Consider the following 18627-nt stretch of genomic DNA (forward strand, 5'->3'; position numbering starts at 1 on the left):
CTAATTCATAAGGCAATATACTGGATCACCAGAGCAGATACTAAAATTATTTGGTATTTCGGAGCATAAAATAATCTTGAGCTCATCCTTAACCCTACCCCACGCTACTCTGAAGATATGGTTCTGCTCAGACCTGCTCAGCATATAGGTCATCTCGGTCATGCATGTGTTGATGTTTCCCCAAATCTGTAGTGATCTCTCCAACTTCTGTGTAGAACTGTACGTCTGTGTGCCGCTTCTTCCCGAACATGATAGCATTCTAATGATAAACCAGAGAGAACAGGAAAATTAGAAGATTTAGGCAACTCAACCTACAAAGACAAAATCCTTAAAGAAACAAAGTACGTAAGACAGGTACATACGCATAGTACTATACTACTGACTGAAGAGGTAGAATGTAGCTTTCGGAGTTACAGAGAAAAACCTGTTATGGAATAACCAACTATTTAACTGGAATTAAGGCTCACATCACAGGAGGGAATTCACATGTGCTACTGAAAATCTAGTCAGAAATGGGGAGGTCAGAGGCCCTAGTGAGCAAACTACAGCTGTTGTTTTGCTAGTGGATATGAATGATACATCCATCACATTGCCTTCTAAACAATCACATCTATCCCGACTCATTTCCGGGTCAGACGAGCTTCTTTTTGCAGTGGGCAGTATTAAGTACAGAAATTTATAATCAGTCACAGTTCTAAGACTCAGTGGATGTTGCATGTTCAGCCATAAATGGAGCATCCCATCATCCCTTCCACGGCTTAGGACATTGTAAAGGAAAAGGAAGACAATGGGAGAATGGGAAGATGGGGCAGAGTAGACTTCTTTGAATGACGTAACTACTGTACTACTGACCTCAGGGACTATGTACACCTGTCAACAGCCCGTCAGAAAGAGAAAGGATCTTGGCTGCCAAGGAAGATACATTTCCTTTAGTGGTGAAGCCTCTTAACGGGTACCCTGATTCCTGCAAATAACCTCAACCACACTCCTGTATGCAACTGTACTCAAAGTCACTAGGCTACTGCACTTTGTAAACACGTTTTAAAAACCTATTTATTTATTTATTTATTTAATAAGTGAGGAAAACTCAGTTTTTGCTGAGAATTCTTAATCATGCTAGCATTGGTAGAAGACATGTACCTTGAGGTGAAAGTGCAAAACAATAATCATCTCGCCATCACAGGGCTGGAAGAGTGCGTGCTTGATATTATTGTACAAAATATCCACCTTGTCTCCTCGAACAGATGTGAAGCGGAAACCTGCGGCAAAGAGCCAGGTCACCAATGGTTAAGTAGTGCCATCTTAGGTCAAAGGCAGTGCACTTATCTCTTCAGCTGACTTGAACAAGGCCAGAGAAACACCATGTATTAAGTTGCCATGTTTCTGGCCATCGTGTCATCTGACTCCTCCCAGCCTCTCTGTAGCATGCTTGTATTCTTTGAAGCTACAGGCCAGCACTGAGAGGTCACCCATACATACCATTGACGTGAGCCTCCAGGGAGCCTTGCATTCTCTTTTGGGCAATGTTTGGGCGAATGTATAGATCTTTCAGCTTTGGATTACTTCTGTTTAGGTTGATCACCAGTGAGTCTTGTTTTACAATGCCCTAAGGATCACAAAACAGTATTGTGTGTGTAATCCTCACACGAACTTCCAAACACCGGTACAAAGGTGCTTAGCCTGTGCTCAGACTCACCTCTTTTTCTTTCTCTTCAGCTTCTCTGGTCTTGTAACGTTTCTGCACTTCTTTTATAATTCGAAAAGCATTCTGAAGATTTAAGGCGGGTACAGTCTGCTCCCCAGGTGCTTTCATATTTGAAGCTCGGTATGTACTGTAGGACATTTGTACAGATGTTTATCAGGATAGGTGAGTCCAGTATTACAGTTTTTAAGTTATTTGACTTTTCTATTGTGTGTATGTGCCATGTGTTTGTGAGGATCCACAGGTCAACACTGAATGTTTTTCTTAATAACTCTTGTCTTGTTTTGGGAGAAGCTCTCTCTCAGATCTACCTAGATGAGCTGGTTAGCAAATTCCTTTGTCTTCACCCTCCAATGCTGGGACTACAGATGCCACCTATTGCACCCATATTTATGTATTTCAATGTGGGTCTTGGAGACCTGACCTTAGGCCCTCAAGCTTGCGTGATAAGCACTTTACCAATTTCTTTTAAGCCTATCTTTTAAAAGACATCTTCTGTAGTTCAAATTGGCGTTGACCTTGCTATGTTCAAAGGCTGGCCTTGAACTACTGATCTTCCTGCTTCACCTCCTAAGTGTTACCATACCCAGATGGCTTGTTTTTTTTTTTTTAAAAGAGAAAAACTACCACTAAATATGGGAATGGTAGGAAATCAGAAAAAAATTTTTTTTCTTTAAAGTGGAAAGTATTAATAGCTAATTCCCTGGAGTAGGGAAATTACACTTTTATTTTTTCAAATTTGATATAGTATTTTCCAATATTCCATACCACTCACTCCATGATGGAAGACAATCTAATTCAGCACACGTTTTCTTTCTTCTTTCTTTGTTATGTTTCTATTTTGAGATCGTTCTCACTATAGTTCAGGGTTGCCTGGAATTAACTTTGTAGCCCAGGATGAATTTGTAAATGTTTTGCCTCAGTCACTTCAAGTTGTGCCGTGTGTTGCCACAGTCGGCCCACACATGTACTTTACCTGAGGGTTCTATTGTCAAATGTGTACTGTGAATGTAAATAGGTACGAGGAAGGTAAATTAGGATCCACACTTAACACATTACAAAGTGAGCAATGTAATCCTAAACAAACGCCACCAAGGAAGGCTTTTCAGTGGCTTCTTGGGAAAGGACGCAGGGGAATTGACATGTGAGGTCACTGCCCCACAAGCGCAGGCTGGAGACACTTGTTTCCTAGGGACTCACATTTCCTTGACAAAAGTAGCTTCAGGGTTAGGAAAGATGTTGCCCTCGTTCCTGCCCAGAGCACTTCCTGGACAATAGAAGTTGATTCGCAAGTAAGTATAGTCTCCTTCGACAGACATACTTATGTTCTGTTCAAAGAAAGAGAGGTAAGTTAGCTTTGGTACTAGATTATAAAGATGCTAAAATTAAATTAGCAGTTAAGAGTCTGAGGGTCTAAGAGGGCAAAGCATTTATCTAGAGTTGTGCAAGGTCTTGGCTCTATTCCTAGCGGCAGAACAAAATGGCCAGAGCTGGCTGTTCTTTGAGCTGAATCTATGAAACTGAAGCAAAATTGAGATATAAATATTCAGCAATGCTTTTCACATAACAAAGAAACTGTTTCTCAAAAGAAGAAGAAAAAAAAAACCATCACCTAGTTATAAAAGTATCTTGTGACAGGAATACAATTTAGGGTTAAATAATGGTTACTAATTCAAAGAAAGACACACACAATAGGGCCTGGAGAGATAGATGGCTCAGATGGCACAAACACAAGGACCCAAGTTTGAAGCCCTAACACCCACATAAAGTCCAAGTGTGATGTGTATGTCTATAGTCCTAGGGCTAAAGGTGGGCAGACACAGGGACTTCCAGAGCTTGGTGGCTAACGACTCCAGCCAATCACTGAGCTCAAGGCTCAATAAAAGATCCTGTCTCAAAAAGTAAGGGAGGGAGGGAGGGAGGGTGGAAGAGAGACAGACACACAGAGAGAAACAGAGCACGCGCTCTCTATAAACTTAGACACCAGACAGTGACATATGGTACATGCATCTTATACCCCTAGAGGCACACACACACACACAGGCACACACACACAGGCACACACACACACACACACACACACACACACACAGTCAGACATACAGCACACCACCACCACCACCACCACCACCACCACCACCACCACCACCACCACCACCACCACCACAACAACCACCACCACCCCAAATAACTGGTAAACAAATTCCTTTCCTGGACTAATTTAGCTTCCTACAGAGTGAACACTGGAAGAGAAGGAGAGCAACAGCAGGAGATAAAGGAGACAATCGGCAGGCTGATGTGGAGGGTCAAAGGTCAGGGTGGAAGAAGAGCAGAGATAATTAGACAGACACACTGGAATCTTAGATACTTGAGGAATACTGGTACCTTGATTGTGGCAATATGGAAGGGTGTGGCAATGCCAAACACAGGCATTATCACAGTCTCGTATTTCTTATCAATATAGATCTTCATTTCCCGAATATGTGGTTCCTTAGGCATCAGAGATGGGTTTTTATAGGACACATTAGATTTTCGAGCCCTGGAGTGGGGTTAAAAACAAAGCAAAAAAGACAACTGAGAAATCTCTACAGTTCCATCTCTAGACAATCGCCTCACACAGTGTGACTCCTACTTCTGAATCTGCTGTTCCCCTTTCTGCTCTGTCAGCCTCCTCTTCGCTTCCTCGTTGAGCTGTGCTGCCAGTTCCTTCTGATGGGCTCTTCGCTTCTCTTCTGCAGTCATCTCATTCTAGCAAAGTGAGAACCAAGTCACCAGAACATGTGGAACATATGAAAGGGCACCAGTGCTTTTGCCAGTTTCCTACTGCCCCCATGGTTTCCCCGAGTCTTCCACATGGCCCCAGACGAACTTGAACTGGTGACACTCATGCTCTGGGCTGCGGAGTGTTGGGATTCACAGATGCACACGGTGAATGCGATTTAAAACAGGAAACTCACCCGTGTTCTTTCAGTAAGTAACGCTGCTCTAGAACCTCTTCCCAAAAGGTCCTCCGCCTCATCTTTCTCCTCCTCCTCCTCCTCATCGTCCTCATTCTGTGGAAACAAGGTGTAATAAAATACTGTTTACTTTTTAAAAGAGCTACGCTGCTTCACTTCTTCACTGTACTGCGATTCCTGAACAGTGACGTCTCATCTTCTTACCTTGAGGAAAATGCCCACGTTCTTTACCTTCTTCTTCACAGATGTAAGGACAGTGGCTGGACCATCCTAGAAGAAATGGAGAATTTAAGCCTCCAATTTAAAGTGAACTCTTGCTTTTAACTTGGCACATAGCTGGGCAATATCAAGAACTTTCTAGATTATAAAAACTTTAAAGAGGAACAAATAGTTTTAACTCTCCCATCTTCTCTTTAGGAGCTGTAGCCTGAGCAATGTTTTATTTCAAGTCTGGCTTTACTTAGCTCTGGTACCCGTGCTTTTTACAAGTCTTTATTTGTATATAGGAATAATAAACTGCTTTCTTTATACAGACAGAGTGCTAAAGATTTGACAACGGATGTTTGCCTTTCTACTATGAACATGGAATAATTTATCATTACTACAAATCATTTCTGGGGTTGGAGACGAGGCTCAGCAGCTTAGCGTGCACACTCCTGTTACACAGGCAAGATCTGCGCTCAGGTCCTAACGTGAGCGTGCAAGTACACACCACACCCACAGAGCAACAACAACCGCTTGCAACTCCAGCTTTGTGGATAAGGTCTCTGGCCTCCATGGGTACTCCCTATACATGCACATACTTGGGGAAAAAAAAAATCAATTCTGGGGTTGAGACAGCTAGACAGTACATGTTAATAAGGAACCCATAAAAAAGCTGGGTACAGTCATGCATATCTGTGACCCCAGTTCTGAGTGTGACAAGAGGATTCCAGGGAATTGCTGTTACTAAGCCTAGTCAGTAAAACTTCAGTTCTAGATCCAAGGAGAAACGCTGCTCCAAGGGAATACACGGGAGTGATAAGGACATCCAATCCCTTCCTTCTTAACTGTTCTATTAAGTCCACGTCATGGACTACCCCACCGAGCAACCATTAACAAAAAGACTGGAAGTACCCGAGTTCACAACAGATTCAAAGATTAGTTCATGAACACCAAAAGCGTAAGAATTACCACACCTCATCTACAAGCACAGTGTCACCAATAAACAGGGCATAGGTTTTCTCTTCTGGTTTTTTCCCTTCTTTGTTAGTCAGGTCTGAAAATCCTAGGTTGATGCTGAAAACCATCCCTAAAATAATAACATGGGGATCAATCAGTAGCTACAGAAGGGTAGAAAGGAGTAAAATTTAACAGAAAAGGAATGACAGTGAAGCATTCAAAAATTTATTTTCTTATTGCATGCATATAAAAATTACCTTTCTTTAGCTTGTACTGATTTTTACTATTGATCACTAGAGAGCCTTCACGGAATTCAATTCCCATCCCAAATCTAAAAACAAACAAAGTTAAATATAAGCAGTAGGACAGAACATCAGTAACTTGGCCCAGACGTAATTTCAACTTTCAGATACAGCAGGTCAACAGGTGGGGGTGATTGCCCTTCATCTATTAGCAGAGGAAGAAATGAAAAATAAATGGGGTGTCATGACTCGTGCTCGAAATGCTTGCATTCAGGAAGCTGAGGCAGGAGCATCAAGGAACATAGGTCCAAGATTAGCCTGGGGTACAGACTGAGGCCCTGTTTAACAACAAAACAAAGCAGAAAAAAAACACAGTACGCACAGCACGTGCACACACCTACACCAGTTTTAGGATTCTAAAAGTTATATAATCTCATATTAAAGAATAATTCCCAAGACCAGTGAGGTGGTTCACTGGGAGAGGGCATATCTACAGAAGGAAAAAAAAGTACCTAATGATTTGCCCTCTGATCCCTCCCGTGCACAACATTACACAACCATATTCTCCTCCACAACATACAAATAAATGTGAAAAAAAAAATCAAGACAGAAAAAGTTCCTCAGCTGGGCAGTGGTGGCACAAGCCTTCAATCGCAGCACTTAGGAGGCAGAGGCAAATGTTTTAAATTCAAAATAAATATAGTTGGACATCCTGTGGTCATTAACTGTAAACAAGCTAATTTGATCCTAGAGTACGGTCTGGATTCCTCTAATGGTCTAGAAAAGTCTATCCTATTAACTTGGAGGAAGCAACTAAATCTTTCTCTCTGGTAAAACCATTTACTTATTAATATACACAAACTTGTTAGTACAAAATACTGGTGAAAAAAACCAAGCAAACAGAACTGTGGGTTAGGCGATTGTGACGGCACATGCCTGCAACCTCTGTACTTGGGAAGTTTTGTGTCACTGAGGATGGCAGAGGGTCTGGAAATTCAAGGCCAGTGTGGGCTACATAAGGAGTTGGAAGTCAGTCTGAGTTATTGCTGGAAACCCCATCTCAAAACACAAAAACCAAGCACAACCAAACACGCCCAAATACTGCCCAAATCAGTGTTAGAATACAGGTTGCTAGTCCTGAAAAAACAACACACACTCTAACACACCCTAGGTTTTTTGTAATTTTGTTCAGCAGTTCTGGCTTCTGCTTCTTAACCACATCCATGACAGAGTTATACACATCACATATCTTCACACCTAAAAAGATAGAAAAGAGACATTAAGAAATTTTCAGAGGGCAACAGTAACAAAATGACATCATGCTGCAATCAGGCTGTTTTCACCTTCTAAGTCCCTTAAAGTTGTGTTTCTCAGGAGGAGTGTCTGCCATGATAGGAATTAGGAATCTACAGTTTTGTTTGTTTGTTTTTTTTTTTAAAAGAAAGCATGTAATCACATGTTTCTCTTGTGGTACTGAAGACTTAAGTCAGCCTCTTTTGGCAGTGCTGGGGATGGAATCCAGGCTTTGCACAGGAGTGCACCAAGTTCTATCCCCAGTCTCTGAAAGTCACTACTCACTGGTCCAGGGGTTCCATGAAATACCAGGACTTCCAGATCTTTTCTGAGGAATCTTACCATGTCTTAATTCCTTTAGCAACTCCTCTTGAAGTTGAAGTAAAAAGTTGTAATTTTCTTGAACTTCCTGAGTAGGGTCAACCATCAGAGTGCGAACAAGGTTGGAGCAGTATGATTTAAAGCGAATGCCCATGGCACAAGTAATGGCTCCAAAATGCATATGATTTTTATCACTAGAGATCAAAGAAAGAAAGCATTTATCACTAAATCCAGCAAAGTGTCATTGGTACACATCCACAATCAGGGAAGATGAATACTGCACTATAAAAATGGAAAATAGAGCAATGCTCTGCTGCACAGTTACAGCCTCAACGGGTCTCCTACACAGTATGCCTTAGAATTAAAACAGACATTACCTGATGCATATCTAATCTTTTAGTTTATTTTTAGTTTACTTTGCATTTTTCTAGCATGCCCATTCTCAATTCTGAGGCACCAGGGTCTCCCTATGTAGCTCTGGCTGGCCTTGAACTAAGAGAACCACTTTCCACTGCCTTTTGAACGCTAAAAAAGCATTTGCTGGGGTTGGGGATTTAGCTCAGGGGTAGAGCGCTTGCCTAGCGAGCACAAGGCCCTGGGTTCGGTCCCCAGCTCCGAAGAAAAGAAAAAAAAAAAAAAAAAGAGCATTTGCTACACCTGACCTTTTTATCGTTTAAAAACATTTTAGCTATATGTATGTGCCAATGCGGTTAGGAGGAGGGAGGCCTCTGACCCTTGGAGCTGGTACAGGTATTTGTGAGACACCTGACAGGGTGATGATGATATTTCAACTCTGGTCCTCATGACAGAGCAGCAATATGTGCTCTTTAGCACCGGGTTATCTCTTCAGCCCCACTTTTCTAGCATATTTAATAATTTGGAAAAAAATATTACCAAATGCTAATGTAAGAAGTAACAAGATACACATATATAAGACTATATGTAAATCAGATTAATAATTTTATCTCTTTTGACTTTTTCAAAAAGTCACAAGAAAAAACAGGCCATCTTATTATGCAGTGTCCACACTTACCTCACCACACTGAACTTGAGATTGTAGTTGCCACCACTCTGAATGATAGGAGGGTAACACATTTCCACAGTAGAAGGGTCTGCCCCGGCTAGGTATTTTTTCTCTTCGATGGCCTTTTCCACAGACTCAGCCAATTTGCTATGCCGAACTTTCTAGAGACGTAGGAATACAGTAACACTCACTGAAGGGTAGTACACAGAATTCTGTGCATGATATTTAATGAGTCATCTAAAGTCACAGCACATGCTGATATAATCTTTGGTGTATATACCATAGTATATCAATATACAAAAGAAATGTGGAGCTTACATGGAATTCATAGCTTTTCATGTTTTGAAAACACGTGTCTATGTTTGAGTCAAGTAACAGCCTCAATAAACCACAGGACATGCTTATTTACTTTGAAGGAGATGGCAGTTACCAATTTCAAAAGCAAAACAAAAAGTGAAACAAGCCAAGCAGGACTCAGGACTGCTTTATGAATACACCAATAAGAGCCTCCCTCTTTCATTACCTCATCTGCATCCACTATTTCCATGACTCTTTCCTTGAAGAACTTGTTGAAGACCTCAGAGGTAATGCTGGCTGCTTTCTTCATCAGGTTGAGCTCACCATCCTCTTTCACAGCAATAGTGTATGCCACAACAGCGCTGATGTCTACCTGCAGCAAAGTGATAGCCTTCTAATACACACAGAGCTCACACACACACACACACACACACACACCCCTTGCGACTCACCAGTAAAGCTATCTACTCAGAATGCTCAGTCTCGTCCCAAAGTGAGTACGCATTTATAACGCATGCATTCTATGACATTAAGCTAATGCACTACTTAAAACAAATTTCTTTCTAGAGATAACTATAATGCCAAAGGAAGACAGGCAGGAAAAAGATGACCCCAAAATATATTTTGAACAAGAGATTCTCCTCAGTTACCTAGTATGAGCTGTCTAATATGGTTGACATACTTATTTTCTGACTGAAAACTAACTGGATTATTTAGCCAAAAGACATGAAATGTGAATGAGCATGGATTTCCCCAAATGAAAATCCTCTGCTATCCCCACTCCACCTCCTGTCTCCTTTTCAATGTGCTGCTTCCAGCAGAACCCTTACTTTGTCAAAGCCCTCCTTGTTAAGACAGTCACTCCAGCTCTTCATGAATTCTCCAGGGAACTTGTCTTTGCTGAACACTCCAATTTTCTTGCCGTTCTTGCTTTCTTTAATGGCTTCAATCATTTTGTCAAAGCTGCTCTTATTACTTTCATTCTATCAATCCCATAGAAAAAGAGATGTTACTTCAAGAATTAGACTTCTATTTTCTATTTAACAGTAAGCAGAGAGTAATATCCTAAACCATGGAGGATGAGTTCTCTGAGCCTCCACCTATTTCTTCACGGCAGATTATCATATACTGAACGCTGACAGATATTTTCTTTGTGTATTTTGACAAGACAAGACATTATTTTGCTTTAGGAAGAAGCAGAAAACTCAAATACTCAAAATTCTGAGAAATGAGCACATCTAAGTTTTCTTAGGATTTCTAGGTGACGAGTTGTAATTAATTATTGCAATGTAAACAAGTAGCGCCCTTAGAAACCGTCAGTAAAGTAGTGGTGCTCACCAGAGCCCACAGCTCATACTCCACTGCCACCAAACCAACCCCTCCAGAGCCCTTTTCCTACTCAACTGAACACACAGCTCTGTAATCAGAGTCACAACCCCCCAGCCCCCACCTTAACACAGGCTTTCTATGTTGCCCTGGCTGGTCGTGAACTCAAGAGATCTGTATGCTTTTGTCTCCTAAGTGCTGGGATTAAAGGCATGTTTTGCCATGTCTGGTCATCCTTTTTCAAGCATTTTAAAAGTGCAAAGGCACTTGTGCTCAACATTTAACATTCTATCCCATATTTGTAACAACATTTATTGGTCCCAACCTTTTCTCTGACAAGCAGTGTGATGGCAGGAGCTCCATTAGCATTCTCATTGCCTTTAGTATTGGCAATCTGTTTCAGAAACTCCACCTTCTTTTTGCTGGCCATGAAGATGATTTTGTCATCACAGAAGACCATGATTGTATCAGTTAGTTCATAACCAAAGAGCCACGTCTATGGAAAAAAACAATAGTAACTAAAGGATTACAAATAAACGTATTTTAGGATAAAATATCTGAGTTAACTTTAAGATTTGGGATGGAGTAACTTTGATGTGGATGGAAATAAACCAACCTGGATCAGGGGATGAATAATGGGGGCTGAGTGGTGTGTGTGCGCACACATGTGACATAGGATTCCGTTGGCTTTTATATGCTTAAAATATTTCATAGATTAAAAACATCTAACTGGACACTTTGTGTTTCAACTACTTTTCCTTGGCAATGAAAGAAGTCCAGGGAGAGTTATGCTTGAATATGCCATGTCACAAGCCTTTTTAAAACAGGAAGGTCACTGTCTGTATTTCTGCTTAGCTTATACAAAGAGTGATCAGAATTTTAGCAGCTACTTCATATAAGCAAAATGGAGTACCAGGGAATTGAAAAAGCCTGGGTTCCTGAAAATTGCATAAAGAAAAATTCTTTGTTCAACCCACTGGTTCTTAGGTATTTTTGTTATATGTAATTAAATAATTTTTTCCTACCAATTCCTTTCTTCCTTAGGTTCTAGTCTACTCAATGGTAAATCCAATGGAAATTATGTGATGGTGCAGACACTCTCTATCTACTCACCTGTTAAGTCAGGACCACCGAGAGCCTCAGACCTGGGATGGGACTGAGTAACTGACTATACTGGAGAGAAAGTACAGAGCCTCTCAAATACCAAGCCCATCTTTCACTACTGAGCTACACACTAGACCCACGAAGCAGTAAGCCACTTACCTGTAAGGCAGTTGACTTGGCATATACAATTTCTTCATCAACACCCACCGATACAACAATGGCATCAATACTGGCATACTCATCTTCTCCTTTCTGAAAAGAGAGGGTAATTTAATTGCTCCCCCTATCTGCGTTCGTGGAGGCCAGAGCAGAGCAGGGTATGGGGTATCTTTTAGTACTCTCTACCTCACTGCTTTGAAGTAGGGTCTGTCAATGAACTAGAAACTTGCTATTTGACTAGACTGGCCAGAAAGTGAGCTCTTCGCTCTTGGGACCCACCTGTCTCTGTGCCCCAATATGAAGTTAAATGCTCTATGATGACCTCTTATGTAGGTGGTGGGGATCTGAACTCACGTTCTCACATGTGCAGAAAAAGTGCATCTTTCCATCACCTTATTATTTTTTATACACTAGTAATAGAAATACAGATTTCAGCATATAATTTTTCCTAACAGTAATCTGACATGAGTGCCTGCTTAGTAACAACAGTTATTAGTCACCTTTAAAGAAAAACTCAGCTTTGAGATACACACAGTAAAAGCCACCCACCTGCATTATAGTGCCACCTTAACACACTCAGATGGATGTGCAGCCGTCATCACCATCAAACTTGAGAACATCTTTATCCCAAAAGAAAACTTTTACTCATTAGCAATAATCTCATCCTCTTTTTTGCTCCCTCTCCAGCTACTGGAAATCAGTAATCTGTTTCTAATGATTTGCCTACTCTGGACATATTAGTATACAGCATTTGTTTGTGGTTCCTTTCACTTAATATGCTTTTCTGTGCTCATCAGCTTTTGGTATTATCAGTATTTCACTGGGTATGTGTGGAGGCCAGAGGTCAAGATATCAGTGTCATTCCCTACTGTTCTCAAAGTTCCTAATCCAGAACTTTGTGGACCAGGCTGGGTCTCAAACTTTTACAGAGGTCCTTCTACTTCTCTGCTTCCCGAGTGTGCAAACTTATTCTTTGAGTCATGTTCTCTCTTTCTCTTTTTTTTTTTAGATTTATTTATTTATTACATGTAAGTACACTGTAGCTGTCTCCAAACACACCATAAGAGGGCACCAGAGCTCATTACAGATGGTTGTGAGCCACCATATGGTTGCTGGGAATTGAACTCAGGACCTCTGGAAGAGCAGTCAGTGCTCTTTTTTTTTTTTTTTTTTTTTTTTTTTGGTTCTTTTTTTCGGAGCTGGGGACCGAACCCAGGGCCTTGCGCTTCCTAGGTAAGCGCTCTACCACTGAGCTAAATCCCCAGCCCCACAGTCAGTGCTCTTAACCACCATCTCTCCAGCCCCCATGGTCTCTCTCTTAACCTGGAGCTGACTGATTCAGCTAGACTAGCTGACAATGAGCTCCAGGGGTATCTATCTAAACTCCCCATTTCCAGCACTGGGATACACAGACTCTTGCGTTGTCTTTTACCTGGATGCCAAGAATCTGAACTTAGGTTCTCATGCATGCACAGAAAGCACTTAAAGAATAGAGCCACCTCCCTAGTCTCTTGACACTTCATTGTTACAGCCAAATTGTATATCCAATATACGGACATACTTCATTTTATTTAACCAATCAGTAGTTGCTTCAACATTTGAGTTATTCCTGCTTTAAAATTTATTTATTGTGTGTGCATGTGTGAGACAAATGTGGGCTGGAGTATACATGTGGGATGGTACTCAGATTTCCAGGCTTGTGCAGCAGTGCCTCTGCCTCCTAAACCATCCTGCAAATTGTTTCCACTTTGTGCTACTATGACTAATACTACCATGGCTTTTGTATACAGGGTTTTGTTTGCATTGTTATTGTGGGTAAATGTTTAGGAGAGGAATTGCTTGGTCATATGGTATCTCTAACTTTCTGAGGAACCATAACCACTACACTATTTTATGTTCTTTACAAGACTGTATAAAGATTTGCTCCTTCTAGAACTCAGGTCATCAGAGTTGTCTGTGAGCACCTTTAACCACTGAGCCTCCTCTCTGGCCCATACTATCTTTTTGTTAAGTATAAATTAGTATCTTACTGTTGTTTTAATTTTCCCTGGTAGCTAATGATTTGTATCTATGACAGTGCCTTTTTTTGGTGGTGGTGGTGGGGGGAAGGCCTATTTAGATTGTTATATAATTTATCATTTGTTACTGAATTACAAGGGTTTTAGTATTTTAATTTTTTTGCATGCATTTAAATGTACAATGTGTGTGCTAGGTATTCACAAGTTGTCACTGACCTCCACAAATGCACCATGGTACACACACTACCCTTCTCCCATATAAAAACAAAAATTAAGAATTTTATTGTTTATTTTTGTTTCTTAGATTTAGATGCAATTTACTCAAATGTTCTTTTTTTTTAAGATTTATTTATTCATTTATTATATATAAGTACACTGTAGCTATCTTCAGATACACCAGAAGAGGGAATCGGATCCCATTACAGATGGTTGTGAGCCACCATGTGGTTGCTGGGAATTGAATTCAGGACCTCTGGAAGAGCAGTCGGGTGCTCTTAACCGCTGAGCCATCTCTCCAGCCCCTCAAATGTTCTTAAATAGACTTATTTCTTGAGTATTTGTGTATGACTGAAAGAATGTTTACAGAAGAACCAGGTGTGACTAGGTACCCAGGGAAGGCAGGAAAGGGTGTCAGATCCCTTGGAATTGCAGTTACAGGCTTTATGAACTGAGTAGTGTTAGGAACTGAAACCAGGTCTTCTTTAAGAACAGCGAGCTGTCTTAACCATGCAGCCATCTTTCCAGCCCCTTACTCTGAAATAATGTTTATGATAGTTGGGAAAGTCCAACTTAACTCTTTGCATGTGTACACTCATTCAGTTCCTCCCTGAACTGTGTTGACTCCCTTGTCCAACACATTGTACTGTAGTTTTGTAGTTTGACAAGAGATATAGGCTCTTCTGTCTACTAACCACTCTTGGAAAGTCCCACACTAACAAATGAATAGCAATCATGGCTTCCCCATTAGAGCTTTCAACCTCTTTAAAAAACAAAACAAAACAAAAACCAAAAAAAAAAAAAAAAAACAAAAAACAAAAACAACTAAAAACACATCTTCCTAAAATATACAGGTATTCTGATTGACTCTCACCATGTCACCATGTTGTAGGGCACCAGACCATATCCCTTCTGTGTCTTGGTATCTATTATCCAACTTCAATTTGTCCATATTCCTCTGCCTTTCTGAACCAAAAGTTACCACTACACATTATTCAGGTGGACCTTTAAGCTTCCTTCCACATGACAGAATGTGTGATTTCTGTGCACAGCTTATTTCACTTACCATAATGTTAAGTCAAATAATTCTACGGCAAAATTTAATTCTTCTTCTTTTTAAATGTTTAGATTCCCTGGAGCTGGTTACAGGTAGTTATAAGCTGCCTGATTCTAAGTGTTAGAAACCAAACTCAAATTCTCTAAAACAGCAGCAAGATACCTTAATCACTGATCGAACCATCTCTCTAGTCCCTCTATTTCCTTTTAAGGACATGTTCATGCTGTATAGCTCAGGTTAGATGTGAACTTTTGTCTCTAGCAACTGAGTGCTACAACTGTGTGTTACCATACCTAGTTTATTCTCTGGGCTTGAGTAATATTCCCTGTGTTTATGTACCATATTTTGTTACGTATTTATCCCTTTATAGACAAGTAGACTCACTGTATATCTTAGCTACTGTGAACAGTATCTCAACACAAGTGCAGGTATTCCCTTGATATGTGCCTTTGTTTTAGACATAATCCTTACAGGAAGAATAGCAGCATCATTTGGCAGATCTTTAACCTTTGAGGAATCTTGATACTATTTTGCATAATGACCACATTAATTCACATTCCTACCAACACTATCTGACTTCCTTTGCCTCCCCATTGTTAATGGAATACTGCATTTTTAATAGCATCCTAACTGGAACAGGGTTTTAGTGTATAATTTTCCTGATAACTAGTAAAATGTTAAAATCTAATAAAACCACACATGCTAAGTTTAAAATATAAATGGTGAGCTAACTTAGTAAAAAGTTTGCCACACAATCATGAGGGCCTGAATTTGAATCCAAGGATCTGTACCAAAAGCTAGGTAGATTCCTCAAGCCTAGCTTAGTATGTTCAAAGCCTGTTGTAAAAAACAAAGTGAACAACACCTAAAGAATAACACACAAGTGTAACCTCTGGCCTCTCGCAGATGTGTAACATACACTCCTAAAACTTTTAGAGACAGAAATAACACAGAATAACAGGCATTATTCTTCTGTTACCATTTTCTTCTTTGTTAACAAACAGGGAATTTTTATCAGAGATATGAAAGATGAAAGTCATTGAAAAGCTTTATTGGGAGGTTTCTGATTTGTTTTGTTACATTTTTTGCTTGTTTGTTTTTGGAGACAGAGCTGCTCTGTGTAAACCTGGATGTCCTGGAACTCTTTGTAGATCAGGCTGCTTGCAAACTTCCAGACTTGCCTGCCTCTGACTCCAAAGTGATGGGATTAAAGGTTTCTGACAAGCTTTATCAGCTAGGACATTAACAACGGTGATTGATTTCACTTGTAGCTAAGATTGGCTTAAACTTCATGATTCTCTACCTTAGCATCCTGAATAATTCCTTTTAGAAATTCCAAGTAATGGGTATTAAGTTGCTGATGTGTATTCTATATTTAGAGAACCAATATGTGTAATGGACAAACACTCCTAAGATCAGACTACTCTTGTTTTAAACCTAACCCCACTTAATTGTGACCTAAATTTTTGTACTCTATAGTCTTTACCTTCTCAAGTATTATGCTGAGAATTGTAAGATTTAATGTGCCTTTAATAGTGTTTAGCTCAATCAATGAACAGAAGCTGATGATCCCTCTGGTTGAACTAGGGAAAAGCTGAAGGAAGCTGAGGAAGAGGGCAACCTTGTAGGAGGACCAGCAGTCTTAACTAACTTGGACCCCTGAGATCGCTCAGACACTGGATCACCAACCAGGCAGCATACACCAGCTAAAATGAGGCCTCCAACACATATATAGCAGAGGACTCCCAGGTCTGGGTTCAGTCAGAGAAGATGTACCTAACTCTCAAAAGACTGGAGGCTCCAGGAAGTTTAGAGGTCTGGTGAGGTGGGGACATCTTTTTGGAGATGGGTGGGGAGAGAGTGTGGGCAGGTAGGGAGGTGGGGTGGTTGTGGTGGTGGTGGACAAGGAGGGGAATAAAATCTGGAGTGTAAAAATAAATAAAGCATAAAAAATAGTGCTTAACTCTCTCAGTGCAAATCAGAACGCTACTGTTACTGCCATCAAGATCAGCCATGATATATAACCAGCACAAAATAGTGTCCCCGGTTTTGAAAACCTGTAGAGCTCAAAAGGAAATCGCATGACTTTAAGTATTCAAATTCAGGGTAAAAGTTACAGTTTCCAGTTTTCTCTTAATCTTGGCCACATTAAAAATGCATATGCTTGGGGTTGGGGATTTAGCTCAGTGGTAGAGCGCTTGCCTAGGAAGCGCAAGGCCCTGGGTTCGGTCCCCAGCTCCGAAATAAAAATGCATATGCTTGCTCTTTGCCCCATCTACTGTGAGAACGAAGACCATTTTCAGCAATCAGACTGTCTGTCATGTTCCAGAAAATGTCGGCATCACTCTGAAGGGGCGCACAGCCATTGTGAAGGGCCCCAGAGGAACTCTGAGGAGGGACTTCAATCACATCAATGTGGTGCTGAGTCTTATTGGAAAGAAAAAGAAAAGGCTCCGTGTTGACAAGTGGTAGGGTAACAGAAAGAACTGGCCACTGTTAGAACCATCTGCAGTCATGTTCAGAACATGATCAAGGGTGTGACACTGGGCTTCCATTACAAGATGAGGTCTGTGTATGCTCACTTCCTTATCAACGTCGTTATTCAGGAGAACGGGTCTTTGGTTGAAATCTGAAATTTCTTGGGTGAAAAATACATCCGGAGGGTTAGGATGAGGACAGGTGTTGCCTGTTCTGTCTCTCAAGCCCAGAAGGATGAACTAATCCTTGAAGGAAATGATATTGAACTTGCTTCAAATCCAGCGGCTCTGATTCAGCAAGCCACAACAGTTAAAACAAGGCAATCAGGAAGTTTTTGGATGGTATCTATGTGTCTGAGAGGGGAACCGTGCAGTAGCCTGACGAATAAGACCTCAGTTTCCCAGCTCCAGAAACAAGATCCTGATCACAAGTACAATGTGGGCTCTTTGGGGACTTACATATTGAGAATAAAAAATGTATATGCTTGAGCTGCACCCTAACCCTTGCTATAATTTGTTGGCACTTTTATCACTTTTATTTTTGACAAATGATACACTTTTCTGCTTATACTGATACACAATATCATTTAAAAATAATTTAAAGAGTTCACTGTTTTTCCCCCCACAAGAACAGCAGTAGTAAATGACTAAGTAAGCAGAACCAGCTACACCTGTACTAAGTGACTAACAAGCTGTCACTGGGAAGAGATGCTAAGGGGTCTCACAGAACAGATAGACGCACCACAGAAGGGGAATGGAGTCTGCAGATAAGAGCAGGACTAACAGGGTCAGACATATCTCTAATTCTTACAAACACTCATCTAATCATTTTGCAAAATAATCTAATTTTTTTTTAGAAAGCACCCATTGAAGCACTAAATGTGTTTGGAAATGCTCAACTCAAATACTAGACCTAGTAGAAGAAATGTTCTAAATTATCAGAAAGTGAAAATTCTACATATTTCCAGATAACAACACTTTTAAACAAATAACAAGATGAGTCAAGATAAGAAATGCTCAAGTTTGAACATTCTTACTGAATACAGAAAAACAAAACCCTTAATACTGACATCTGGTGGATTTCTATGGAATAATCCTAGCCCATCTACCCTTTCCAGATGACAGGTCCCCTTCAGGCAGTGTTCAGTTCCTTTCTGCCTTACTTTAAATGTGGAAACTAACTTATTCTCTTCTTTGCAACAGAGTCTTATAGTATGTAGCCCATGTGGCGCATGGCTCTCCATCCGCAGCTTCCCAAGTGCTGGATCACAGG

At 40.6% G+C, this 18627-nt stretch overlaps 1 protein-coding gene and 1 pseudogene across 1 annotated transcript in view; one reads left to right on the top strand and one right to left on the bottom strand.

Annotated features, from left to right (window-relative positions):
- The window catches only part of Supt16h (SPT16 homolog, facilitates chromatin remodeling subunit), a 37119-nt gene that overhangs the window by 11355 nt on the left and 7137 nt on the right, over positions 1-18627 (bottom strand). The window contains exons 2-19 of the mRNA NM_001107261.1: positions 11587-11679; positions 10649-10819; positions 9828-9980; positions 9224-9370; positions 8710-8861; positions 7698-7870; positions 7229-7319; positions 6078-6151; positions 5838-5950; positions 4864-4929; positions 4660-4755; positions 4335-4450; positions 4088-4241; positions 2903-3030; positions 1697-1832; positions 1480-1606; positions 1141-1259; positions 134-259 (exon numbers count right to left, since the gene is read on the bottom strand). Coding sequence (NP_001100731.1) covers positions 134-259; positions 1141-1259; positions 1480-1606; positions 1697-1832; positions 2903-3030; positions 4088-4241; positions 4335-4450; positions 4660-4755; positions 4864-4929; positions 5838-5950; positions 6078-6151; positions 7229-7319; positions 7698-7870; positions 8710-8861; positions 9224-9370; positions 9828-9980; positions 10649-10819; positions 11587-11679 — 2235 coding nt within the window. The remainder of the gene's footprint in view (positions 1-133; positions 260-1140; positions 1260-1479; positions 1607-1696; positions 1833-2902; positions 3031-4087; positions 4242-4334; positions 4451-4659; positions 4756-4863; positions 4930-5837; positions 5951-6077; positions 6152-7228; positions 7320-7697; positions 7871-8709; positions 8862-9223; positions 9371-9827; positions 9981-10648; positions 10820-11586; positions 11680-18627) is intronic.
- Rpl9-ps29 (ribosomal protein L9, pseudogene 29) lies at positions 14704-17968 on the top strand (annotated as a pseudogene).

Source organism: Rattus norvegicus, chromosome 15 (assembly GCF_036323735.1).
Source record: "Rattus norvegicus strain BN/NHsdMcwi chromosome 15, GRCr8, whole genome shotgun sequence".
Taxonomy (NCBI): Eukaryota; Metazoa; Chordata; class Mammalia; order Rodentia; family Muridae; genus Rattus; species Rattus norvegicus.